Consider the following 25,397-nt stretch of genomic DNA (forward strand, 5'->3'; position numbering starts at 1 on the left):
ATATTCCTTTGTGTGTGCATGCATCTGCGTGTGAGTGTGTGTATGTGTATACATATCACATTTGTTTATCCATTCATCTATAGATGAACATTTGAACATCTAAAATGTTGAGGGGCGCCTGGGTGGCTCAGTCGGTTAAGCGTCAGACTTCGGCTCAGGCCATGATCTCATGGCTCGTGAGTTCGAGCCCCGCGTTGGGCTCTGTGCTGACAGCTCAGAGCCTGGAGCCTGTTTCAGATTCTGTGTCTCCCTCTCTCTCTCTCTGACCCTCCCCTGTTCATGCTCTGTCTCTCTCTGTCTCAAAAGTAAATGTTAAAAAAAACAAAAAAATTAAAAAAAAATAATAAAATGTTGAGTTGTTCAGATGTTTTGGCCATTGTGAACAGTGGTGCCATGAACAGTCGTGTACAACATTTGTTTGAATACCTGTTTTCATTTCTTTTGGACATATACCTAGGAGTGGAATTACTGAGTATATGTATATTTTATGTTTAACTTTTTAAGGAACAGCCAACCTGTTTTCCATAGAGATTGAACCATTCCTACTTGTAATGCATGAGGGTTACGATTTCTCCATATACTCACCAGTGGTTGAAAGGTTTTTAAGTAGGGAGCGTGTGTTTTATAAAGATATTCACTATCTTATAATTTCATTGTTGTTTTATAAAGAGCACTCTGGCTGCCAGTTGGGGAATGGATTGTGGGTGGCAAGGGCTGAAGCAGGGAGACCAGTTGCCCTGGTGAAAGATGATGATGATGACTTGGACCAGGATGGTGATAGAAGCAAACAGATGAGAGGTGTTCTTGAGGCAGAATCCATAGGACTTGGTCTGTTGGTGAAAGAGAGAGGAATCAAAAATGATTCCACGTGTCTGACTAGGGAACCTGAGTGGATCATATTGCCATTTACCGAGATGGGATTGACTGTGGGAAGTATGGCCTGGGGAGAAATCAAGACCTAAGGTTTGGGCAAAAGGCTGAAGGTAATAATGTGATTTGGCCTTTATTTTATGGGGTGCTGCTCCTTGCTGTGAGGTGAGTCCTGAATCTGGCCCTGCTTCCCCTATCTGTCTTTGTGTCCACAATCTGAGTTCTTTTGGTTCCAGAACAGACACAGCACAAGCCATAGTCTTTGCCTGGTGTAGAGATCACAGTGATGTTTCTCAGTATTCTTCTTCTTTACTTTTCTGGCATTCTTTGTACTTATTGGTCTCCTTAAAAGGAGCTTGGCTTAACTTTCCTCTCACAGCCACTTGGCATGGTCTATAGTTACCAAGCTGGGACCCACATCATTTGCTGCCCTGTTCGTGGTATTGCCAGACTCTTACCTGCTCTTTGCCATCCAACTTTTAGCATTTGGACTGTGCCTCTCACTGTTTAGCATGTGATGATGGGGGAAGTTGGATTCTAGCCCCTGTGTAATTTTCATGTTGGGCCATTAGGCAAAAAAAGCATTTGGAGTTGGAGAGGGGAGGGCAGAGATACAGGAAGAAAAGTCATTGTCAGGATTGTCCCTTAGTGCACTAGATAAATGAAGTCTGCATTTTGTTGCCTCATCATTCATACCGTTAACTTTTATGTTCTTGGTAAGTAGTTCTTTTACTAATTCTAAGCATAAGACGAAATTCCTATTTGTATGAATTGAAGACAAGTCATTTTTTTTGCACGAAAACAGGTTAATTATTAAAGAAGTGATTACAGAATACCAAAAATCCCTGGATTCTTGCTTTTCTTGCACTTGTTAATTCAAGGTATTGTTGGTGAGATTCCAAAGAATAGTTGACATGTTCAGAACACTATTCTACGTGGCTCCTTAATGATAAATAAGGATGTCCTTGGCTCAATATTTCTTAGAGAAGTTTTAGAAGGCTTTCATTCTGGAAAATTCTCTGGCATCAAGTGCTGGGTTAGTTTGCTGCCTGAAGATCGTTCTGTGAGGAGATAAGAGACAACTAGTTATATACTTTTAAATACATAAGCTGGCTGAGGGCCCGGACTGAACTACCAGTGCACTCCATCCCCCTGCCCATAGTGCTTGCTTCAAGGATGGAGATATGGGACAAGTCAGGTTAGTGGGAGCCCCGGAGGTTATTTCTGGGTCATTGTTTGAGCTATTCCAGAAAGAAATGGAGAGTGAAGCTCCTGGTAGGTAGAGACCTCCATGTACAGCCCAAACAGAGCCCACCCAGAAATAGTAGAGGCAAGAGATAGATTCTGGTGTCATCGTCTAGGCCCTGCATCAGGCCACTGCTGAAGCTAGTCTCATCCCTGGATGTTCACCACTTATAATTTTATTGTTGTTGCATAAACCAGTTCTGGTTGGGCTATCATTTGTAGCTGGAACACAGTTGACATTCATCTAATCCAATCCTTTGACTCAAGACTGACTTTGGGACACTAAGTGGTATGTCGAAGGCCACTCAGAGCCATGGAGTGTAAGAGCAGGAGGTGGAAAACCAACACTGAGGCAAATGCTGATTTACTTCACTTAGTACTCTAATAATTGATTTGGCCACAGATTCGGGGAAATTTGGAGGTTAAGTAAAAACCTGAATATATAACTTCTGAGGTTTGAGCCAAAATAGAAGAGTTTTCCTCAAAAAGCATGTTTATCATGAATGGAGTATCTAAGGGTGATGGAGATTCTAAACTTCTTTACTCTCATATACCTTCCCTAGTTCCACCCTCATAATTTAACATTTTCCTGGTGACAAATTTAAATAAAAATCCCATTCTTTTACCTGTTTCTTAGGAAGCAAGTCCTCTTTGAAAATTTCTCTGGGTTTAGGGTTAGATAGATGGGAAGAAGGGGGAAATTTGAGTCAAGATGACAAAGAACGAGAGGCTCTAGCACACAGAAGGTGACAGTGTGGATGAATCGGGCATGTATGGTGGAGATGTTTCCAAAGAAATGTTTGAGACATATTCAGAAAAGTATGAGAGTACTCATGGGACAGTGGATAGATTATTTGATTATATATAACCAAGAGTATCTCACTGTTAGGACTTGTGACTAAAGTAGGCAATGAATCTGCCTAGGGGAGAGTGGGGAGATTAGTTGGAGTCAGTAGGGCGGCCTGGAACAGACTGAGGCTGAGGCCTACTGGCCCCCTTCATTCCTGTGAAGATTGAAGTGCACAGTAGGCCTTTGTGCAAAAGGAAAATATTGGTATTTCTCTCTTACCAATTTAAGTACTTTAACCTTGGCATTGGTTAGAGGATTTGAGGTTAGTCCTGGAGGAACATTCCATGCACTTATCAGTTCTGAAATAAAGAGAAAATGTGATATGAGTTGAAAGAAACAATGGCCAGGCTGGGTTGTTTTAGCCACAGCCAGCTGGAGGGATCTCTGGTTAGTGCACGGCTCTAGGAGAAATCTCTCCCTTGTGCATTCAATGGACAGATTTCAGACATAGTCTCTTAGTCTTGTGTGTATATGAGGGTGAGTTTACAAAGATCAGAAAAGACCTTAGAATGAACTGGAAACCAAGTGGGTATTCTATGCACAGAGAATTGATATTAAGAGACATATAGGCATGTCTGCCTTCACTAGCTGAAGAAGAAGACGACCCTGCTGTTTTGGTGTCATTTGCACTATTTTGAACCCCTTTAGAGTTCACCACAAATATGTACAGATAGCATTTTGTACCATCATCTCTTGGTGGTTATGAAGTTTATGATCTCAGTCTCAAGTTTCTCCAACTCCAGCATCTGTGTGACTAGGTGATCCAGGTCCATTTTCCTCCAAGTGGTAAGATGACCCCTACGGAGCTAGATTTCATTAGGACCCGTAGAAGAGGCATTTAGATTTAATTTTCATGTTTTGCCATCTCAAGGTGCTGAAGTCCCTATCTGAAAACTAAGAAGTGATTTTCAGTCCAGATGGTGATTGGATGATACTGTGCTCAGTGCCATGGACTGTTCTGTAATGTGGTTTCGCACCCTTGTCCCTTTCTTATGACTTTAAGTGTTTACATTATTGTTTTTTTAATAGATATTTTTAATTTTTTTAATGTTTATTTCTTTTGAGAGAGAGTGCATGCAAGTGGGGGGAGGGGCAGAGAGAGGAGAGGCTCTGTGCTGATGGCATGGGGCTCAATCTCATGAACCGTGAGATCATGACATAAGCCAAAAACAAGAGTTGGACACCCAACCAACTGAGCTACCCAGGCACCCTTTAACTAATTAATTAATTTTATTTTTTGAGAGAGAGTGTGCCAGTGGGGGAAGAGCTCAGGTAGAGGGAGGGAGAGAATCTTAAGCAGGCTCCACACACAGCACAGAGCCTGATGTGGGGTTTGATCTCACGACCATGTGAGATCATGACATGAGCTGAAATCAGGAGTTGGGCGCTTAACCAACTGACTGAGCCACCCAGGTGCTCCTAAGTGTTTAAATTAATTCCACATACCATTAAGGGCAGACAAGAATTTCTTCAGAACCTCAAGCAATATATCTTGCACTTCTGCTTCCTGGAAGAGATGGGAGGAGCATTTTTATCAGTACAGCTTGGGTGCCTCTCATATGTGGGTTTTTTCCTAGTGTAAGAAATCTATTACTGGACAAGGCTATATGGGGAGGTGGATGTTGGTCAATCTTTCAGGCTTCTTTGTTGGGGGTTTTCCAAAGCCCTTCAGTAGGTTTTGATGCCTTAGGTGGCTCCTTGAACAAATGTTTATGGGGTCATATTACGTTCTAGACACTGCTGTAGGCTCAGTGGTGCAGCTGCATACTTTCAAGACAAAGGTTGAATTCAGTATTGGGAAGGACTGATTGTTGCTGAGCCTGCCTCCTTTGCATTCCCTCCAAGGGCCTCCCAGATCTGCTTCTCTCTGCTGGCACTCTGCTTACCTTTCCCCTCTTCGAAAGGCCTATGATTCTGTGATGCCTACCTTTGGCACATTCTGTTTCCTCTATCCCGTACACACTTTGGGTCTGTGCTAACTTCTGCTCCTTCTTCAAGGTTAAGTTCAGGCATCTTCTCAGGGAACCTACTGTCTGCCTTCTAGTTGGTGCTCTCTCTACTCTATCATTTTTATGCTACACTAACAACTTTCTGCATAAATGTCTGTGACCCCTGTCAGGTGCGTAGTTACATGAGGCTAGGGACCATGCCTTCTACATTCCTTCCCCTGCATGGAACCTGGCATGCTACATAGCAGCCCAGAGGTAAAGATGAGATGAAGAATCACTGGACTTGCGATACCTCCCAGAGTCTGCCTCTCAACTGACTCCTTATTGTCTCAGGGCTGACATGAGATGCAGACGGTCCCCGTAGTCACCCATAGTCATAAGGTTGCTCACTTCAGGGTGCCCATTGTATGCCTCCACCCAGTGTGTGGCTCCTAGGCTCTTAATGATTTAGCTGATTTATTTATGATTTTCAGCTGTCTCTGTTTTCCTACTTAAATTTGAGGGTCACTCTTAGAATCAGGGATCTCATCACTATTTCATGTTGTATTCTAGGGCTGGGGACATTGTGGTGTTCCCTGAACATTTGTTGAATGAAGGCATGAACATGTACAAGAACAAATATCTTAAATGAGGGTGTGGTTGGTGAACCTCCTGGGAATTTCCTGGAACCTGTTCCCTGGGCCCTGCCCTCTCTCTCCCCCGTTCTCACCTCCCAGGCTCTCATCTGGTGATTCCTGTGCTCACTCGGGATTACTGATGGGAACTATCAATGGGAAGGGTGAGGCTGGGTATATTTGTGAGCAACTCTCATGAACCCAGGCAAGATTAGAATCTAGATCACCTTTTCATTCTTCCAGTGGACTCCAGGACTTCCTTGTGTGTCAGAATCACCCACAACACTAAAAAATCAGGGATTTAGGCCTTCCTTAAGTCACTGACTGAATGTGGGATTCTAGTCATGGCTTTGGGAACTAGCTTGAAGAACTCTCCAGAGAGGGTAAAGGTTTGGAACCTACTCCACATTGCATCTGTGATCTAGTCTGTGTGACCTTTTCCTTTCCAGAGTCCCTGTGTCACTGAGCATCTGGCATTAAAATAATTTCTCACATACAGATATTTTGAAAATTGAATCGACTTACAGCCTCAGGTGGTGTCACCTTGTCTTCAGAGCTGTCAGGAAACAAGTACAAGGAAAAATTATTTTCACATAAAAAATATTAACCAATTCTAGAGTTTAGGTATTAGTTCACTTCTCAAAGCCACTTATAAAATGTCAAATACGGAGGATAAAGCAATTTTAAGGTGAGTAAAACTCCATTTTGGCTTCCCTGTAATTATGCAGGTATTTCCCAAGGGCCTTTTCCGTTATTTTTCTCATGTGATTTGAATTGGGTTCTTGATATTTATTTTTATACTGACAAATGTCAAGAGGACTTTGTAGTTATGGACAGTACCTCGTAATCTTGAAGTCTGGTATCAATTTGTCTTTTGAAATCTTGCTGTCATGGGAGATGATTGAGGTCTGCATTAATATAAAACAAATATGCATTAAAAATAATACCTTGAGGGGGACCGGGGTGGCTCAGTTGGTTAAGCATCCAACTTCGGCTTAGGTCATGATCTCGTGGTCTGTGAGTTCAAGCCCCGTGTCAGGCTCTGTGCTGACAGTTCAGAGCCTGGAGCCTGCTTCAGATTCTGTGTCTCCCTCTTTCTGCCCCTCCCCCACTTGTGCTCTGTCTCTCTCGGTCTCTCAAAAATGAATAAATGTAAAAAAAACAAAAACAAAAACAAAAAAAACAACAACAACCTTGACCTGATTAGTCAGCGAATGTATCACATTGTGATATGGCCAACAAAATCACAGGTAAGGACTGGAGTGGAGACTCCCTGGTCGCAGGAGACAGCCTGTTTATCTCTTCTGCCCTAGGGGCTGAGCCCACCAGCCACCCTTGTCATAGGGGTACCCAGGCACTTGGGCCCTCGGGGATTTGGCCCCCTCCACTCCAGACCGCTCTTTTTTCCGTGTAACTTGTGCTCCTATTAGTTCCTCCTCACAGCTCAGTCCTGATTTGTTACTCAGTACTCACCCTTTCCACGGTAGAAAAATTCTCACCATCCTTTTCCACGGTAATCCACAAGGTGACTTGGAGTTGGTTGCCTGACTTGAAGGAGTAGGCTATTTTGGTGATGCTTGCAGCCAGGTTATTCATCTGTTGTGAAGAAGTCATCATTTAGAGTATGGAGAAGAAGGAGGACTGCAGAATGGTGCCTTATGAGATACCTGTGCATCATTCAGTTCATTTATTCAGGTATTTATTGGCTCTCTAGTATGAGTCGGTCACCTAGGTGGGTACTGGCACAGTGGGTGTGACCACAGCAGATAGGGTCTAATTCCAGATATTTTCCTAGATCTCATTTCCTTTCTCAGAAGGACAGTAGGTCATTTAACACATAAAATTTTGCTTTTCTGTTACCCCTCATCCAGCTTAAACCCATTTCTTTCTATGCTCTTTTGGCAGACCACTCTGCACTTAATCATTTTGGAGACCCTGTTAAGGAAACATTGTACATTGCCGAAACAGAGCCTGGCCCATAGAAAGTTCTCCATGATTATTATTTTCTTGTTATTATTGCCTCTATTCCTTCTATCACCCTTGGGGCCAGAAGCAAATGAATACCTCAGATGTCGATAAATCCACTCTCTTGCTCATACTGTGACTGTTGGTAAAGTACTTCTCTCACTTTGGTTTTCTGTAAAATGGGGACAAGAATCCCTACCTCCTGGTGCCATTGTCAGGATGAAATGACACCTGGCTTTGTACTGGTTTGAAGCAGGAACTCAGAAGACATTTATCCTCCTCTGCCCCTGCCCTCTGCTCTCCTTCGGTGTCAACAAATATCCATTTATATGATCATCATTAAGGGAAAAGCTGTATCCCACAGCATTTCCTCTTATTTACCTCTGGAAGAATGTTCTGGAACCCACTGCATTTTTACCTTTCTCTCAAGAGTGACAGACTAGGCTTAAGCAAAGAGGAGAATGGTGTCAGGGTAGATGAGGCTTACCTTGGTGGAGCTCTGCTTGACACTCAGTGTGATGATAACGGTGAGTAATTTATGGGACAGAGTTAGGGAAATGTTGGCATTTCTAGGATCTGGTGGAAGGGGACTTCCAGGTACAGGGACTATATATTTGTTAAAGAAGGCTTTAGCCTAGAGAAAGAAAAGCAGAAAAATCCCTGTTGTCATGTGAGACTAACATCAGTTTCTATGTCTTTGGAGCCTGGCTGAGATGTTGAGGAGTGAAGTGGCCCCCATGAGGACTGCAGTGGACAAGGATGATGACAGACAGCAGTAGACCCCCCCCCCCCCCCCGCCTCCAGCCTCCGTGTTGGGGGTCTGTAGGAAGTGGTGGGGTTTGTGGAGATTAGAGAGTAGAAACCTTTTGTAAAGGAGGAAGCACTGCTCTTGTCCAGCTGATTAGCCCTGATGCAGTCCAACTTAGGGCCATCAGACCTCTGATTGTCTAAGAGAAGCCATAAGTCCTCATTTTTGAGGTGAATTCCCTCATTTAAGTGTTCTTGAAGTAGCATATATTTCATGAATTCAGGGATGTCTGCAGCCCTCCTATGGAATCCATTGTAAGCACAAAGAACACTTACACAGTAGAAGATTGAAAGACCTTGTGCAGAAGTCCTGGAACTTTTAACGTTGTACTTGAACAAGTCAGTAGCTGCAGGTGAGAGGAAAGAGAACATCTGGAGACCCCCGTAACCCCCGGGCTCTTGGTGGCTCTGCCCTCCAGATGGGGGACCAGTGTGGACACCTCCCTGTTTCTCAGTCGGAGGCAGAAAGCTGCTGCCCTACTGTGTTTTCCAGTTTCGGGGAGGAAGGCAGCATGAGGGCTTGGCCCTCTCCTTCTTGTGCCAAAACCGCAAATGAGAGAGAGAAGCTTGTTGCCAAGGTGCCAGTTTCATCTACTCTGGGACTGGAGAAATGTTAACAGTTTCCTGCTTTGGCTGTCCTGGCAGCTGCTGTCCCACTATGTCCTATCATTCCTGTCTCCCGGATATGTTTGAGGACATTGGAGGGAATTTTTGCTTCTCAGCTTCCCTGGCATGAGGCCTGGAATCCTCCTTGCTCCGACTCTGCACACATGTGCGCTTGGCAAACCATTTAGGTGGCGGGGCTGCCACAGAGACTTCTAAGGGGCTCTTCGCCCTGCTCTGTCCTGGAGAATGTGTCATAGTGGTTCAGGGAAGCCACTAAGTTACCACATGTTCTGCCTTGGGGTGCTGAGGAGGGTCTGTGTGCCTGGAGGCTCAAGGTATTGTAGCTCACGGCCGCCCACTCTCCTGTCTGTCATCTGGTGAGATCCCCAAGGAGTCCTCCATTGACCCATGACCCCCAGGGAGCTCTGGTGTTCGTACTCACAGTTCTTGCATTTGCTGAAATCACTGAGATCAATGTCACACGATTCTACTTCTTGAAGCTGTGAAATCACCACCAATGAGCTTTGCCAAGGAAGTGCAGCAGGCCTGTCCTCCTCCCCTTCAGCCCAGCTCATCTTCCCCTCCTCCCCATCCTCTTCCCCTTCTCCCTGTTTCTTGGGGTTCTCTATGGCAGAACTTATACTCTCCCTCTCCCAGTGTGAGGCATTATCCTGTCCTGCTGCTGGGGTCTTTTGGGCCAGAATAGCTCTAAACTTGGGACTCCTGAAGGCCTGATGTCTCCTTTTGGAGTCTCGCCCAGCATCAGGACCAAATCGCTTTCCCCCAGTGACCTAGACCTCTGAGGTGGTGCCCTCTTTTTTCCCAACACTTACCTTCTCTTTCATAGCTACTGTCAACACTTGAGAAACGATTTGGTCCAAAGGCAGAGGCACTGGCAAAGTATTTGTGACCCTGGGAAAGATATGTGGAGGACTATGTGATTCTTGCATTTCTGGATTTTGCCCAGGCATTGGAGAAAACCCATCTATTCATGAAACAGCTGCATGATGTCCTGCTTCTTAATTTGTACCAACACCCGAGCGCTTTTGTCTACAGTTTCAGTCATTAAGGAAGATACTACAAGGATCCCTGGGAAAATTACCAATGCCTGACATCTGACCCAGCAATCCTATGTAGAGGGATTTATTCTTCAGACACTCGTTCATGTTAGTGAACAGACCTGTCTGGGACCTTACTAGTTGGAGTTGGGTACAAAAGTTAACAGTTGAAAAACACAACTATTCCTTGATAAGGGACTATTAAATTACAGTGCATCTTCATAATGGAATACTAGGCCATAAAAAATGAAGAAGCTATTTATATATTGATGCAACAGATTCCAAGCTATTTTTTAAGTGAGGCAATCAGAGTCCAGAAAGGTGTATATGGTATTCACCCCTTTCTGTGTGTGTATACACACACACAACTGTGCACATGCAAATAGTGTCTCTGAAAGCCAATGGAAGAGACTAGATCCTTTGGTTGCTTCCAGGGAGGAGTATTAGCCAGCTGGTATACCTGGGTGGGAGGAAGACTTTTCATTGTATGGCTTTTTGTATCTTTTGGATTTTGATTTAGGTGAATGTATTGCTTAAGCAAAAAGAACAAAATACAAAGAGTATGCTTAGCAGAATGCAGGCAGAGTGAGAGAAGGTTGTTTTCAAATGTGCTGGGCGTTCCCAAGCAAAGACCCCTGACTGGGACTCCCAATTACTGATCATTCAAACCATTGGGTTGGCCAAACTCCACCCTAAGGGTGGTATCAACGGGGACATTCTGGCACATATGGATATAGAAAATGAGAAAAATGGTCTCACGTACGTTTCCACTACCTGAAGGGTCACTTTCTTGAACTTGATGTCCTTGTCCTGGACTTGGAGGTTGATGCATTGGGTATTGTTCGTGGAAATGCCAATTTTCAGAGTTATATCACTGTGTACTTGATATCCCAGTAGGCTGACTACAGGTCCTGCTAGGCTGTGGAGAATAAGATGTAGGTGAAACCAGGCCTAGCTCCAGGATGTCACTCAGGCCAAGCAATAGGCATTTTGGGAGTAAGCCTCATGTGTTTGTCTAGATTATTTGAGAGAGGGAAAGTTTGGTGCTCTTCAAGTGAGCATGCCTCAAGGTTGGCCTTCTCTTACACAGGATTTAGATCCTGGTTCACGGGAGGCATTTATAAAATCACTCTCCTCACCAGCCTTCAAGAAGTCTTCTTTTGGGGCATCTGGGTGGCTTAGTCAGTGAAGCGTTTGACTTCGGCTCAGGCCATGATCTCGCAGTTCATGGGTTTGAGCCCTACATCAGGCTCTGTGCTGACAGCTCAGAGCCTGGAGACTACTTCGGATTCTGTGTCTCCCTCTCTTTCTGCCCCTCCCCTACTCTGTCTGTCTCTCTCTCAAAAATAAACATTAAAAAAAAAATGAAGTCTTTTGTTGGTGGCACGAGGCCGACTTGTAATGAGAAGCTCATTACAAGTTCAGTTTTGTGCCCAGCATCCCCAGCTGTGTGTTGTGTGGGTTACAGCATAAGAAAAACCCACCATTTACCAAAACCAGGCCTCATTAAAGTCAGATGTTCTCGAGAAGACAAATGGCCCTTCCTGCTACTGCTAACTGTAGTGGTCACAAACATGGGCTCTGGAGGCAGAATGCCTGGGTTTGAACCCTGTCAGCTGTATGTAACTGGTTTTGGTAGTCTAAACTGGTTTCCTAGTGTAGAAATAGGACTGCTTTTCTGATGAGGTTGTCAGAAGGGTTCAGTGAGTTCAGAGCGCCTCAGTTAAGTGCTTGGCTGGAGTTTGCTCGGTGAAAGGTTTTAGTGCCATGTGTGTGATAGTTCAAGAAGCTGCCTTCTCCCCAGTGTAGGTGGCCTGTCCTCATGTCTTCCTGTGTGCCTTGGACCTACACTGCTAACCTGTTCTCCCCCACCTGTTGATGTTCACTGAGGACAAGGACTGCCATTACTCCTGTGCCCAGCACAACATCTGGTATAGAGATGTGTATTAATTACCCATTAGGTGGATGACTGATGCATGCATTTTAATCATCTCTGTCCACCCCCCCCCCACCCCCACCCAAATGCCTGGGACAGTGTTTGTAGAGTGGGCTGATTCTTCTTGGAGGGTCCAGATTATTTGGAGCCTGCATTTCCCATAATACCAGTGTATATGTCATTTTCTGTGGTTTTTCTCTTCACTGTCCATGTATAAAATTGTGCAGATTTCACATGGAGATCTGGATTTCTGGCCGTGCTTACACTATTTGAGGATGGGGCTTCATGGGGTCATTCTCCTGCATTGGTCCTTTGGGGCAGAAGAGACAGGCAGCTATTCCTGGTGCCCAGTTTGCCCCACCCTCAATCATCCAACCTTATTCTGTGTTGCCTCTGCCTGGCCCTTGGACTCTGGCTCTTAAGTCCCCAGGCTAACTGTCTTGGCTGACTGATTTGGAAACAGGCTCACCCTTTTCCACCTATGAAGGCGGTAGTTGTGGTAGAGACGAGGATCCCATCACCTGTCATGGTTGATGTCATACTCTCCACAGTCACTTCTTGAACATTTAATCTGCAAAGTGACAGCATCATGGGTCAGTCCTGGCTCCGCAAATCAGTCTGGGCAGCAGGAGAGGTACCCCTGAAGCAGCCATTTAACAATTTACTAACCCATCCATTCCCAGGACTCCCTGGCTCCCTTACCCACTCTGCTCTTTAAGCTGAAGAAATCTTGGTCGTATTTCCCTCTGAAAGGGCACCCTTTCAGCACAGAACTAGAATATTGCTTCATGAAAATGTGGTTGTCCCTTTCCATGGTATTGTTGGAGGTTGAACTTCAATGTCCCCAAACAGCAGCTCTCTTCTTGTGTCAGACCTTAGGATCAAGGAAGCACTTACCCCAGTAAGAGTTCTGCTAGGTCAGCATTTCTCAGCAGGCCTGTGACTGCATCACTAACACCTACTGGCACTAGACTGTTCAGCACACCCTCGGTGGATTCTGTGAGCTTGCCACCTTGGTTAACGATATCATTCAGAGGCTGGGGGAGATTTGGGAGGTCAAGGGTGTTGACAAGTCCTTTTACAGGATTCTTCTCTGCACCAGTGGGTAGCAGTCTGCCCAGAGTCTCTTGGATATTGAGGGCATCAGTGGCTGTTGAGAGCAATGACAGTGGGAGCTTTGGGGACTGGCCACCACTTTCCTTGCCCAGGATACCACCAAGAACATCACTTCCAGGTATGTTGAGGGATGAAGTGAGGTCTAACACAGACAGTAGGTTGGAGTTAGACAATGTAGATATCACTGTCCCAAGCACACCAGCTAGATCTATCTCCTCACACATCAGCATCTTCTCGATCTGTGGGGGCAGCGTGGCGTTCAGATCTGAAAAGGGTCAAGAGACATGATCTTGCTGTTGGGTGTCCAACTGATTCAACCAGAGAAACCTTCCCAGCTGGAGAGCCAGCACCTCTGAATTGTTAGGCCCTTAGCTACTGTATATCATGCCTTCTGGATATATCACTCCCTCCCACTGCCCACCACAGGACAGCCTGGTGATACAGAGATAACCTGTCCCCTGTTAAGAGTTAACATTTGTTAGCCACCTACCTGAGGCCAGCCTAGTGTTGAGTATGTTACTCTAAAGTGGTTTGAGCATGGAATGAAAGAATTTAGTTTAGCTCTGGAGCCCAGTAGCCCCAAGTATATAAGGTCTAGACACTTCCTTGAAGTCCAAGTGGCCTGGGGCAGAGTATTCTCTTTCCTGAGCCTCAGTCTCTGCACCTGTCTAGGAGTGATAGAACCTGCAGCATGGGTTGTTGGGCACAGGACAAATGTTGAGCTGGTTTTAAGTACTCAGTAAGGTTGAGGTGGCTAGCGAAGAGGTAGTGGAGCTCACAGACCTGGACTCCTCTGTTCTCCATCTCTGTGACTCTGTGCGAGTCTCTTCTCTAGGCCTCGTTTTCCCCTTGTGGGTCATCGGGAGGTCTTGCCACCTTTGACAAGCTGCCCATACTAAGAGACCTCCTGCATCAGCACTGATCCTCCAGCATTTTTATCATCAGGGTGGAGGAGATGCTCACCATGTCTTTGCCTTCACACTGGAGACAAGCAGGGCAGGGAGAAGTGGAATCCCAGAAGATGGTGGGGAAGGAGAGAGGGTCAAGAGCCAACTTGGAGAACTGTGAAGTCACAGGGGTCCTATCCTATCCTGCTGTCAGTGGCCTGAGAAAGGAACTCAGAAGAGGAGCTATTACATCTGGCTGGTGGTCAACCCTGTCTACCTCAGCAAAGAGCTTAATTGGGCCAAAGGACAACATTTCTATTCCAGAATAGGAATAGCCGCATGTCACAACATATAGAGAAGTGGCGAGGGAAAAATAATCAGGCCAGAGGTCTCCTCCAGGGGGAGGAGGAGAAAGGGGGAGAGGGAGGCAGCCCTGCAGGAGCCTTGGGGCCCTCAGCCCTATGGCCGGGTTTTATTCCTTAAACTCAGTTGTGAGTACAAGAGTATTTGCTATATATATATATATACATATATATATATATGTGTGTGTGTGTGTGTGTATGTGTGTGTATATATATATATACACACATATATACATACACATATATATATACATATACATATATATATATATTTTATGTCTGACAAAATTCACCACCACCACCACCACCACCAAATCTCTGTTTGTTGGGTATACAACTGTTATTTTTTTCTTTTTTACCACTGTCTGAACTTTTCTATATATTTCAACTATTTTGTCATAAGGCAGAGTGGAGAAAATGTTCCTAAAGAGGCAAAGCAGTGGATGTGTGAGCTGTGGGGCTGGGTACCATGATCACTAGGCAGCCACCAATTTTCCCTCTGTCACCCTGTCCTTTCATCCTGGAAGGCTGGCTGCAGAAGGCTGTTGCAGGGAGCTTTGTGGACTTTCCTATTGGCCTTCATTTGCTCAAGAGTCCTACTCCCTTCTTGGTCCCCAAAGAGAGTCACTTCTTTGCCAAGCCTTGTAATTCCTGAGCTCCTCTGCTCTCTGGCCCTAAGAGACTGCCAGAGGACAGAATTCTACATCTCTTTAAGGAGGAGGCTGAGACTCAAGAAGGGTGTGAGAAGGGCGTTTGGAAAGAGCAAATCTGGTCAGGGGGTTTGGTACTGGACTTGGATCTCCCATTTCTTGGCTCTTTGTCAACCAGGTTGATGCTTTAAGTATGTGTGGGTGTTTGGGATGAGCTGTGGGGCCCAGCATTGGGAAGCCATGAGAGGTCCTGGCAGTGTGCAGGTGATAAGGGTCACATAAAAGGCAGGTAGCCATTTGACTGGATCCAAGAGTTCCCTTCTCCAGGGTTGCTTTGACCAGTTCTTCCCCATGTGTGGACTACAGACAAGTAGCTTCAACATCATCTTGGAGCTTATTAGAAAACCAGGTTTTCATGCCCTCTGCAGTATTGCTGTATCACAGTGTGTGGGAGTGGAGCCCAGGTAGCTGTTTTGTTAACAAACTCCCAAAGTGATTTTGATGCCTTCTCCTTATTGAAGGTGTAATCAGCTTTTGGGCTTGGAAATGAGAAGTGTGTGTGAGCGGGTGGAAAGTCAAAGGTGAGCAGGTGAAACAAGTTTTACTTACATTCTTCGAGTTTGCTGCCAGACATGAAGTACCTGGCCACTGGTAGACACCTGCCTCCTGGGGTCCTAGTTGGATGTTTCTTAGATGGAGAATCTTTTGGGGCGCTTCTGAACAGTGGTCCGGGTGGCAGATTGAGAGGGGCTTTTTTGGTGACCTCAAGGGCTAATTGAGGGAGATTTCCCAGCAGCAAAGATGGATTCTGCAGGTCAAGTGCTCTTGCCTGGACGGTCAGCGTGAAGACCAGGGCCCAGAGGGTCAGCATCTTGGTGACTGATATCTGCAAAAGCAAGTTCTTTTAGAGACCACGCTCCCAATGGATCATAGGGGTGCCAGTATGTTTGTATTAGACATGCACCTACAAGGGCCCTCGCTCTTGTGGAAAGGTTCCACTCACATTGTTGACATTCTAGTCTGTATATTGTATTCATCAGACAGTGTTCCATCATATGGCAAAGTCTTGTTTTCTTCTACTTCTTTTTCAGCTCTGCATGAAGATATCCACAGGCTGGTGGCAGTCTTTGAGTACAGGCCAAGCCCTGCCAATAGCCTTACCTCTATGGTCCACATCCTCCTGCCAGGTTTCCTTTTCTCAAATGCCCTTGGAGCCATCTCAGTTACCAACTGGGGAATTCAAGAATTTTGAATGATCCAGCTACAAAGGTTATTGCTCTAATGGTGGTCAAGGTCTCTCCCAGCTTTTGGTCAACTGATATAAAGCACTGTCCTTGGGGCGCCTGGGTGGCGCAGTCGGTTAAGCGTCCGACTTCAGCCAGGTCATGATCTCGCGGTGCGTGAGTTCGAGCCCCACGGCAGGCTCTGGGCTGATGGCTCGGAGCCTGGAGCCTGTTTCCGACTCTGTGTCTCCCTCTCTGTCTGCCCCTCCCCCGTTCATGCTCTGGCTCTCTCTGTCCCAAAAATAAATAAATGTTGAAAAAAAAAAAAAAGCACTGTCCTTGTTGGTATGAGCTTTCCATGTGCCAGTCCCTTTGTGGAGAGTAAGCGGACATTAGCTGCTCTAAGCTCTCTACACAACCCCGAGAAGGAGGGTCTATCTTTATTTTATAGATGGTGAAACTTGTGGTACAGAGCAGGCAATATGCTTGCCTGTGCCCACTGGCCAGCTTCCAGCTGCTAGTTTTGCCCAATCAGAATGAAATCACCCAATGAATCAGACCCGAGCTTGGCACCCTCCACCCATTTGGTCATTGGGCTGTCCTGGCATTTCAGCTCAGTGTGCAGAGGCCAGAACCATCTTTATGTCAGTATGACCATCTCAGGCCCTCTCTTGTCTTTTAAAAGCCTGTTCCCATGTTCTGGCAGAGCACTAGCGTGGTCTAGTGGTGGCATTGGACCATCCTCATTATTGTGTTGGTGGCTGGCACACAGGAGGCTCCTCTGTGTGTGGATCAATGATCAAGTTAACCCATTTCCCACTTTCTGTAGCCTCTTCTATTGTAGGGCACTGGGTGGTCCTAACGACCATGGGGCATGTGGCTTCTTTTTCTTGGCCAGGGTTGAGCAGCCATAACTGTTGTGAATATGTAAACTTATAAGTCCTGACTTTACCTCTCTTTGTTGGGATGTATCCATACATATCTACGTATAGAGTACTGGTCCGTGTGCTAATTATTTCATCCACAACATCTTTTATAATTTTCGCAGCAAATCTAGACACTCGATAATATTATTACCCCATTTCCAGCTGAGGGGCCTTAGCTTCAGCAAGAAGGCAGAGAGCTGGGCCCACCCAGGCAGAAAACCCATGTTTGACTCTGAGCTCAGTTGTGTGACCCAGTGGTGATTGTTTCCCTTCTCTGGCTGTCACATTCCTCCCTTACAATGATTCTCTCAAGTCTTTCTCTCTCGAATGTTTAAGGTAATACAGAGGTTTGTGTCTTGGGGTATGTTCTGTCAGTAAAGCCAGTAGACTCTGGAGTTCCTCCCTGCATTTCTTACCTAATCAAGTTTTATAAAATAAGGCTTATCACCCTCTGCTCTTGCCATGCATAGGCATTGTCCAAATCAAGTTGCCTGCCATTTATCAAGACTGAGGAGAATTGGGCACCTGGGTGGCTTAGTCGGTTAAGCGTCTTGACTCTTGATTTCGGCTCAGGTCATGATCTCACAGTTTGTGAGATTGAGCCCTGTATTGGGGTCTGTGCTGACAGCATGGAGCCTACCTACTTGGGATTCTCTCTCTCCCTCTTTCTCTGCCCCTCCCCTGCTTGCACTCTCTCCTCCCCTCTCTCAAAATAAAGAAATAAACTTAAAAAAAGAAAAAAAAATAACTGAGAAGAACTGCTATTGATGACATGTTGGGAAAGACATAATGGGAAGCCAGTGACATCTTTCATATGGGACAAGTTAGACTTTAGGAGAAAACTCATCATATTTTCATTACTTTTCTCATTTTACCCTTACCTGTGAGAAATTGGAATTTAGTGTAAAGGTCACTTTAAGTGTTCTGTGAGGGAAAAAATAATAAAATTCTCTGCCTGTGACTGAATTTGTGGCAGCATTATTAGATGTTGTCTTGAATGGAATCATTAAAAAATCTCAGGAAAGATGCCCCATTTTAAAAATTAATTAATTAATTAATTAATGAATTAATTTTTAAATTTATATCCAAGTTAGTTAGCATATCGTGAAGCAATGATTTCAGGAGTAGATTCCTTAATGCCCCTTACCCATTTAGCCCATCCCCCCTCCCACAACCCCTCCAGTAACCCTGTTTGTTCTCCATATTTATTAATCTCTTCTGGTTTGTCCCCCTCCCTGTTTTTATATTATTTTTGCTTCCCTTCCCTTCTCTTCATCTGCTTTGTATCTTAAAGCCCTCATATGAGTGAAGTCATATGATATTTGTCTTTCTCTGACTGACTAATTTTGCTTAGCACAATACCCTCTAGTTCCATCCACATACTTGGAAATGGCAAGATTTCATTCTTTTTGATTGCTGAGTAATACTCCATTATGTGTATGTATGTATGTGTATGTATGTGTGTGTGTGTATACATGCATGTCATCTTTATCCATTCATCTGTTGATGGACATTTAAGATCCTCCCTTTTTTAAAAAAGATTTTATTTTTAAGTAATCTCTATACCCAATGTGGGACTTAAACTCACAACTCCAAGAACTGAGCCAGCCAGGTACCCCAAGAGATCCCCATTTTTAAAAGAAGTTACATAGCAGGAAATTGTTAACGCCTACCACTCTAGGTACAGTGCTGTGCATTTCAGTAGGGAGGGGCGTTGCTAAAGAGATTCTAAATGCAAAACCCTAAGTAGGTCTCTTTTCTTGAACTGTCCTATGCTTGTTTCTGCCTCAGAGTTTTGAATTTCTCTTTCATGAAGTTTTAAAACTATTTATTTTGAGAGAGAGAGAGTGAGAGCAGGAAGGACAGAGAGAGAGAGAGAGAGAGAGAGAGAGAATTCTAAGCAGGTTCCTCACTGTCAATGCAGAGCTGGACGTGGGGCTCCATCCCACGAACCGTGAGATCATGACCTGAAGTGAAATCAAGAGTTGGACACATAACCAACTGAGCCACCCAGGCACTCCTCTTTCGTGAATTTTGATGTAGCAAGTTCTTACCTTGTCCAACGCTGATGGGTCGATGTGGATGGGAGAACGTTTTTGGAAGCTGCCTCCCCTCCTGCTCTTGCTTGTGAACTGTCAGAGGAAAGCTACATCTCATTTTATAGACCAGTGTCTCTTGCAGAAGTTGTCAGACATGCAGGGACGTGATCCAAGTGTGCTGATAAGGGTGGCATGATATAGGCTGACTTCCAAGATCAACACCTGCTAATGGTTGTGACATTTGTCAGCGTCTTTCTGAGAGATGTTCAAGGTGCTTGGAACTTTTTTGGAGATGCAGCCAGGCCAAGTATCTGTCCCTTCCTTATTTTAAACCTTCACAAGCCTGTTTTCTTTGAGTCAGGTGGGTACTGGGTGAATGGCAAGAGTAGAGGGGTGTTTAAGGCTGGCAGGTGCCAACCCAGTGAGAGTCCTTTATGGTGCCAGTGCCATGCCCTGGCCATGGTTGGCACTCAGCATTGACCAGTGCTAGGGTGGGGATCTGAGGGAGAGGGGATGGGATCCCTCCGGAAAGGGTGTTTACGGACAGACTTCTGGTCAAGTGACATTTTATATGAGATGTGTGCAGTTGGAAGCATCCAAACTTGCAAAGATTTCAGGGAGAAGTGATGGAAGTAGGAAGATTGGAATATACACAGTGTCTGCAGTGGGTGAGAGCATGAAGGCATGTCTAGGGGATTTTAGGCATGGGAGTTATAAAATTTGCTCAGTCCCCTTTCCTTTCCCTAATCGCACTTGGAATGAAACTTGAATAGTGGTGCTCATTTGTATTCAAGAATTCTAGGCTCTTTCTCATCTGTCATCTCATTTAATGGCTCCTAAAACTTTAGAGACTGTTCTCTGGGCCTCTGGCCTCTATTTCAGAGAAAGCCTAGTCATCTGTTAGGTTCCTACCACTTGAAATTTTGTGATTTTGTACATCCTATATGACCAGCCTGTGGTGTTACTACAGCTTTACAGTGCAAGAGTATGGGAGAGGGAGATAATTTTGACTAAGGGGTTGGTTAGTCAGAATCATCTCCTGCCTCTCTCTACCTGAAGCTTAGTCCAGAATTATTCCGGATCCCTGCCCTGAAGCAAGCTCAGCATGTTTGCTGTAGGGCCCTCTTCAACCCCATGGGAGTTCCCATACTGTGAATCTCAGCTATAGTTTCATTTGCCAAATGTTCCATTTGGGGCTTTGCTGAAATGTCAGATGCAAAGAACAAATGACAGTTGACCTTTTCTCAAAAGGCAGAACATAGAGTTTTATATATGATAAGTAGAAGACAAAACCCAGCTGCTTTGGGTCTTATTTTTCTTGGGCATCTGAGGGAAATTGAGTCATCTTTTAGGCAAAAATTGTGACATCGGTTGGTGGATGTGGCCCTTGATTTTACTTCCTCTAATGGTTCTCTGGACCCAGTGAATGACTCCAACTCCAGGGGTTGGGAAAGGGCACATCCCGGATGCAGCCCCTGATGGCCCTTGGGGCCTCCCCATTCTTTGTCTTTCTCTCCTTCAACCTTTGGAGGTGGGGCAGTCATTGGATTCTGCTAATCCACAATCTATGGGAAGCTCTTTCACTCACGGTGGCTTATCACACTGGGCAAAGGGCCTGCTTGTTCCCAAGCCCTAAGTGATTTGACCTGCTGACTCTTGAAAGAGAGGACCCTTTCAAGGCTGGCCAAGGCTTGGCTGAGGTCACAATTGCAGATGATAAGGCAGGTACTAATTCTTAATGGCCTCTGTGTGAGGATGTCTCCATAGATGTGGCTGAGCTGTGCATGTCCTGCTGACGGGCATCAGGATTTTGACCTTTCACAGGTGTTTCTTTAGTGATATACACACACCTGTGCACACATCTATATGCTTGTCTATGTTTTTCTGATCCCTGGAACTCAGTGGTCTTGCCTCAGTTTCCTGCTCTGGTATAATCAATCTCAGATCTTGGCCAATAACAGGAATTCACAGGGACCTCCTGCAGGGAACTTGTATCCCTGCATACTCTTAAATTGCTTGTAAAATTTGGGTCAGTTTTCATTTCTTAGGATACATGTCTCTTATGAGATTTTCAGTGGGCTTTGTGAGTTATCAAAGGCAAAGAATCATTGTTTTAGGAGGCGACAAGGTTTTTGTGTACAGGCTTTGGGTGTGAGTCTTGGTTCAGCTACTTACTGGTGTTTGGTCTTGGGCATTATCCAACTTTTCTGTGTCTTAGTTTCCTCATCCATAAAGTAGGGATAGTATTATACCTATATAGGATTGTCATGAGGGTTAAGCGAGATGAAATATATTACAAGATTAGCATCAAACTTAGCATATGTGACTATTCCATAATTTACTATCATCACCATCATCATGACTTTTTTACTATTGCATCAGCCATTTTCAGTTTTTTTCACCCACTTCTCTCTCAGATTTAAATAATTTCCCTAGATTTCCCCTAGATTTTGGCAACTATTCATACCTTGTTTGCAACAAGAAAATATGTATTTTTTTATTGTTTCTTTACAAGAAAAAAAGGATCCTTTATAGTGCTTTTACCAAAATAAGGGCAGATATAGAGATATTTTAATGTTACTCTGAGTTTTCATTTTTTGGTGGAAGGATAGAGTTTTCTTGATACGTTCTACTGCAACTGTATTTGTGAATATACCTTGTCACAAATGCATAAGAGGTTTCAAAAGACTAAGTATTTACCTCCAGGACACATTTGCTAATGTCTGTGTGTCGACTCTGTTCTTTGTTTTACCCAGTTGCTGCACAGGTGGCACTGTCCAGTGTCAGGCCTGTGGTCTCCACTTTGTAGGCCAGAGTTGAGTGTATCTATGCTGAGAGGAGCTTTTCACTATCCCCAGGGGGGCAAGTAGCTGACAGGCACCTTGTCTTTGCTGCTCTCCCTCTGAGCACCTGTCACGACTTTGCCATCACTGGCTATACATTGCTGCTAGTAGGCATCCTATTCTGGAAGTACAATAATTTGACTCCACATATAGCTGCAGGTGTCACTATGGTGACATTTGCCCATGGATTGAGCCAGCTTGGGTTTTACACTGGGGGGCATTAGGTTGGCCTGGGAAAGAGAGAAAGGTCATGTCATGGAAATCACACTGAACCTTGAGTCATAGGCTGTGACCATAACCACCAAACCCCTAACTAGTGCGCACTCAGAAAATACTTTCTGCCCTTACGACGACCTGTTACCGCCATCAACAGCAGCATCACCACCATCACCCATGTCTCCATTTAGAGATGAAGAAGCTGTGGCTCAGAAGTTAAGTGACTTTTCCACAGAAGTGACAGGTTGGGCTTCAAGCCCAGGATGTGCCTGAAGCCAAAGCCTTGACTTAGGACATGTCATTTATCTTCTTGTTCCCTTAGCCCATGAGATTCTTGAGGGCTGGGACATGTCTTACTTACCTTGTACATTTTTGTCTCCACTCAGTGGGTAGTAAATGTTGGACAAATTAATGAATGAACAAATGAATGGGCCCACTTCTCAGTTTCTCTGTTTGTCAAATAGGCTAACATGTCCTTGCCTTCGGTTATGTAATGGTTATAGGAATCAGATTAGAAAGTGGCTCTGAGTGTTTAAAGTGACAGCCATACATGAGGCCAGAGTTCCTTCTGTCTTCAGCCTTCCTTTCTCCTATCTCTACTCCTTTTCAGACTGGTGTTGGGCAGATATGGGCTCCCTCAGGTGGTCAGTTTGGATGGGCTCAGGATGAATCCTCTGACTTCTCATGCTAAAACAGTCGCTGGATTTAGCTGGCTTTCCTCCCGAGGCTCTGTGGATCTGTAGCTTTGAAGCTCTGGTTCAGTCTCTTTTTTTCTTAAAAATATATGACGTAATTCAGATCACATAGCTCTCTTGCTTAATACTCATCAATAATTCAGTGTTGCACATTGTAACACCTTTATTTTTGGCCCTGGTTTGGCTCCTGTTCGCCTCTGTCTGGTTTGACTCCTGTCTGCCTCTCTAACACTTCTTGCTAATCCCTTTAGCTACACTGGCTTTCTTTCAGTTTTTTGGGTGTACCTAGCTTGTTCCCATATTAGGACCTTTGTACATTCTGGTCCCATGGCCTAGATCCCTTTCCTCCACATTTTGCTTAACTTACTCATCCTGCAGGTCTCAGCTCATACATCTTCTCCAAGAAGTCTTCCCTGACACCTCATTGAAATCAGATTGCCCCGGCATTATGCTCTCTCCTAGTACCCCCCTGTAGGTTTCCTCTTAGCCATAGCTGGAATTTGCAGTTATGTGTCTCTTTGTTGGCTGAATTGTTGAATGTCATCTCTCTCACAAGTGTCATGAGGCATAAACCATTCTTGCTTTGTTTTGCTCACATGGCAGAGTAGATGCTTGATACCCTATTTATTGAATGAATGTGAACATTTTTTCCCCTAATGATAAAAGTCAACCATGTTCATCATAAAACGTTTGGAAAAGATATTAAGAAGAAAATGAAAATCATTTGCAATCCTACCAACTCAAGCCATCTGAAAATCACAACAAACATTTTGAATTACTTTATATATATTCACATCTGGGATCTAAATGTTCTTGTGAGCATGTTCTTTTGACACCAAATGCTCTTTAAAAGCATGACTTTAGGGCCTTCTGGCATCCAACTTCAGCTCAGGTCATGATCTCACGGTTTGTGAGTTTGAGCCCCACATTGGGCTCTCTGTTGTCAACACAGAGTCTTCTTTGGATCCTTTGTCTTCCTCTCTCTCTCTGCACCTCCCCCAGTCATGTTCTCAATCTCTCTAAAAAATAAACATAAAAAAAATAAAAGTGTGACTTTAATGGCTATGCAACATTTCTTACTAAGAATTCATCATAAAAAATAAATCGTCTATTGTTGGACATGTAGCCTGTTCCCAAAATTTCATCACAAAACCAATGCTGTGGCAACAAGTCTTGCCCTTAAATCTTTCTCTGAATCTCTGACGATTTCTTTAGAAAATCTCCAGAAGTGGGAATTTATCATATGCATTTCAAAGAATATGAATATTTTCAAGTTTCCTGATCCATGAGAGATCTGGCTTGCTCTTGCCAAACTCAAACATTTGGGTTTCTTGTGGGGGGACGGTGAGTGTCATTTAGTGAAATATCTGAATTATAAATGTACACTAGAATGAAGAGCAGTTTGACTCCATCTACCATCTCAAACTAGGTTTTGTTTGCTTAAGGTATCACCTAGAAGAGCTCTTTGCTCTAACACATAAGGGTTATTTCTCCATGGAATATATCTTCATGCAAATGGAAATCTGAAGTCCTTGGCCCTACCTTCTGTCTGGTTTCCAGCGGTGGTGTGTCCTCAGATGTGAGCAGGGTCTGGGTTAGTACTGATGGGTTCATTCATCTACCACACATCCTTCCTTTCCTTCCCTCCTCTCTCCTCCTTCCTTCCCTCCCTCCCTCCCTCCTTTCCTTCCTTTCCTTCCCTCCTCTCTCCTCCTTCCTTCCCTCCCTCCCTCCTTTCCTTCCTTCATTCCTTCCTTCCTCCCTTCCATCCATCCATCCATCCATCCATCCATCCATCCTTCCATGTATTCCTCAAATATTTGTTAAGCACCTACTATGTACCAAGCTCAGGAATGCATCAACAAGCCATGGTCTCTCGCCTTATAATTTGTAGTCGGAGAGACAGACACAGAACAAGCAAACAGACCATTCAATGAAATAATGACAAGTTGTGTTAAGTGTTTTGAAAGAAATGAAGGTTTGAGATGGGAGTGGTGGAGGGCCTCTCAGATGAGATGATTTCTAAGTTGATCTAAAGGATGAGAAGAAACCATCCCATGCAGGGTGGGGTGAAGATGGAGAGAGAATGGCTTGCGCAAGCCTGTGGTAGGGAGCAGTCTGGTGGGGAGCAAGTCAAGGCCAGTGTGACTGATTAGGGAGGGGTGGGGGCGGTGGGAAGACCACTGGAGACCACTGGAGGCAGAGGCTGGGGGCTGTGGTGAAGACGATGGATGGGAGGCTGTTAGAGGGTTTTAACCAGGGAGTGACATGATTCGGGTTATCTTCTGAAGTCTCTTCTGGCTGCTACGTGGGGTCTAGCCTGGAGGCACAGAGTGGAAGCAGAGAGACCAGGGAGAAGGCAGTTGGAATCATCCAGGTGAGAGATGGTGGATGCCTTATCCAGTGTGGTATTGCGGGTGGATTTGAGAGTGATTTACAAAGTAGGACAACAGGACTGGACTGGGTGTTGGATTATGTGTGGAGCAGGCAGAGCCCTCACCTGGGGGATAGTGCTGCCTCTTTGCAGGTGGGGAAGTGTG

At 44.8% G+C, this 25,397-nt stretch overlaps 2 protein-coding genes across 2 annotated transcripts in view; one reads left to right on the plus strand and one right to left on the minus strand.

The window, feature by feature from the left end:
- Positions 1-25,397, plus strand: part of CDK5RAP1 (CDK5 regulatory subunit associated protein 1) — an 83,642-nt gene that overhangs the window by 47,697 nt on the left and 10,548 nt on the right. The window lies entirely within an intron of this gene.
- On the minus strand, positions 936-19,228 carry LOC122496368 (vomeromodulin-like). The gene is made up of 15 exons (XM_043602579.1): positions 19,119-19,228; positions 15,525-15,801; positions 12,798-13,281; positions 12,370-12,471; positions 10,728-10,883; positions 9,740-9,818; positions 9,349-9,406; positions 8,577-8,647; positions 7,981-8,127; positions 7,002-7,124; positions 6,369-6,436; positions 6,054-6,084; positions 4,412-4,472; positions 3,185-3,264; positions 936-1,931 (listed from the first exon to the last, which is right to left on the minus strand). The coding sequence occupies exons 2-15, from the start codon at positions 15,784-15,786 to the stop codon at positions 1,908-1,910; spliced, it is 1,746 nt and encodes a 581-aa protein (XP_043458514.1). The 5' UTR covers positions 15,787-15,801; positions 19,119-19,228; the 3' UTR covers positions 936-1,907.

The sequence above is a fragment of the Prionailurus bengalensis genome, chromosome A3 (genome assembly GCF_016509475.1).
Source record: "Prionailurus bengalensis isolate Pbe53 chromosome A3, Fcat_Pben_1.1_paternal_pri, whole genome shotgun sequence".
NCBI classification, from domain to species: domain Eukaryota; kingdom Metazoa; phylum Chordata; class Mammalia; order Carnivora; family Felidae; genus Prionailurus; species Prionailurus bengalensis.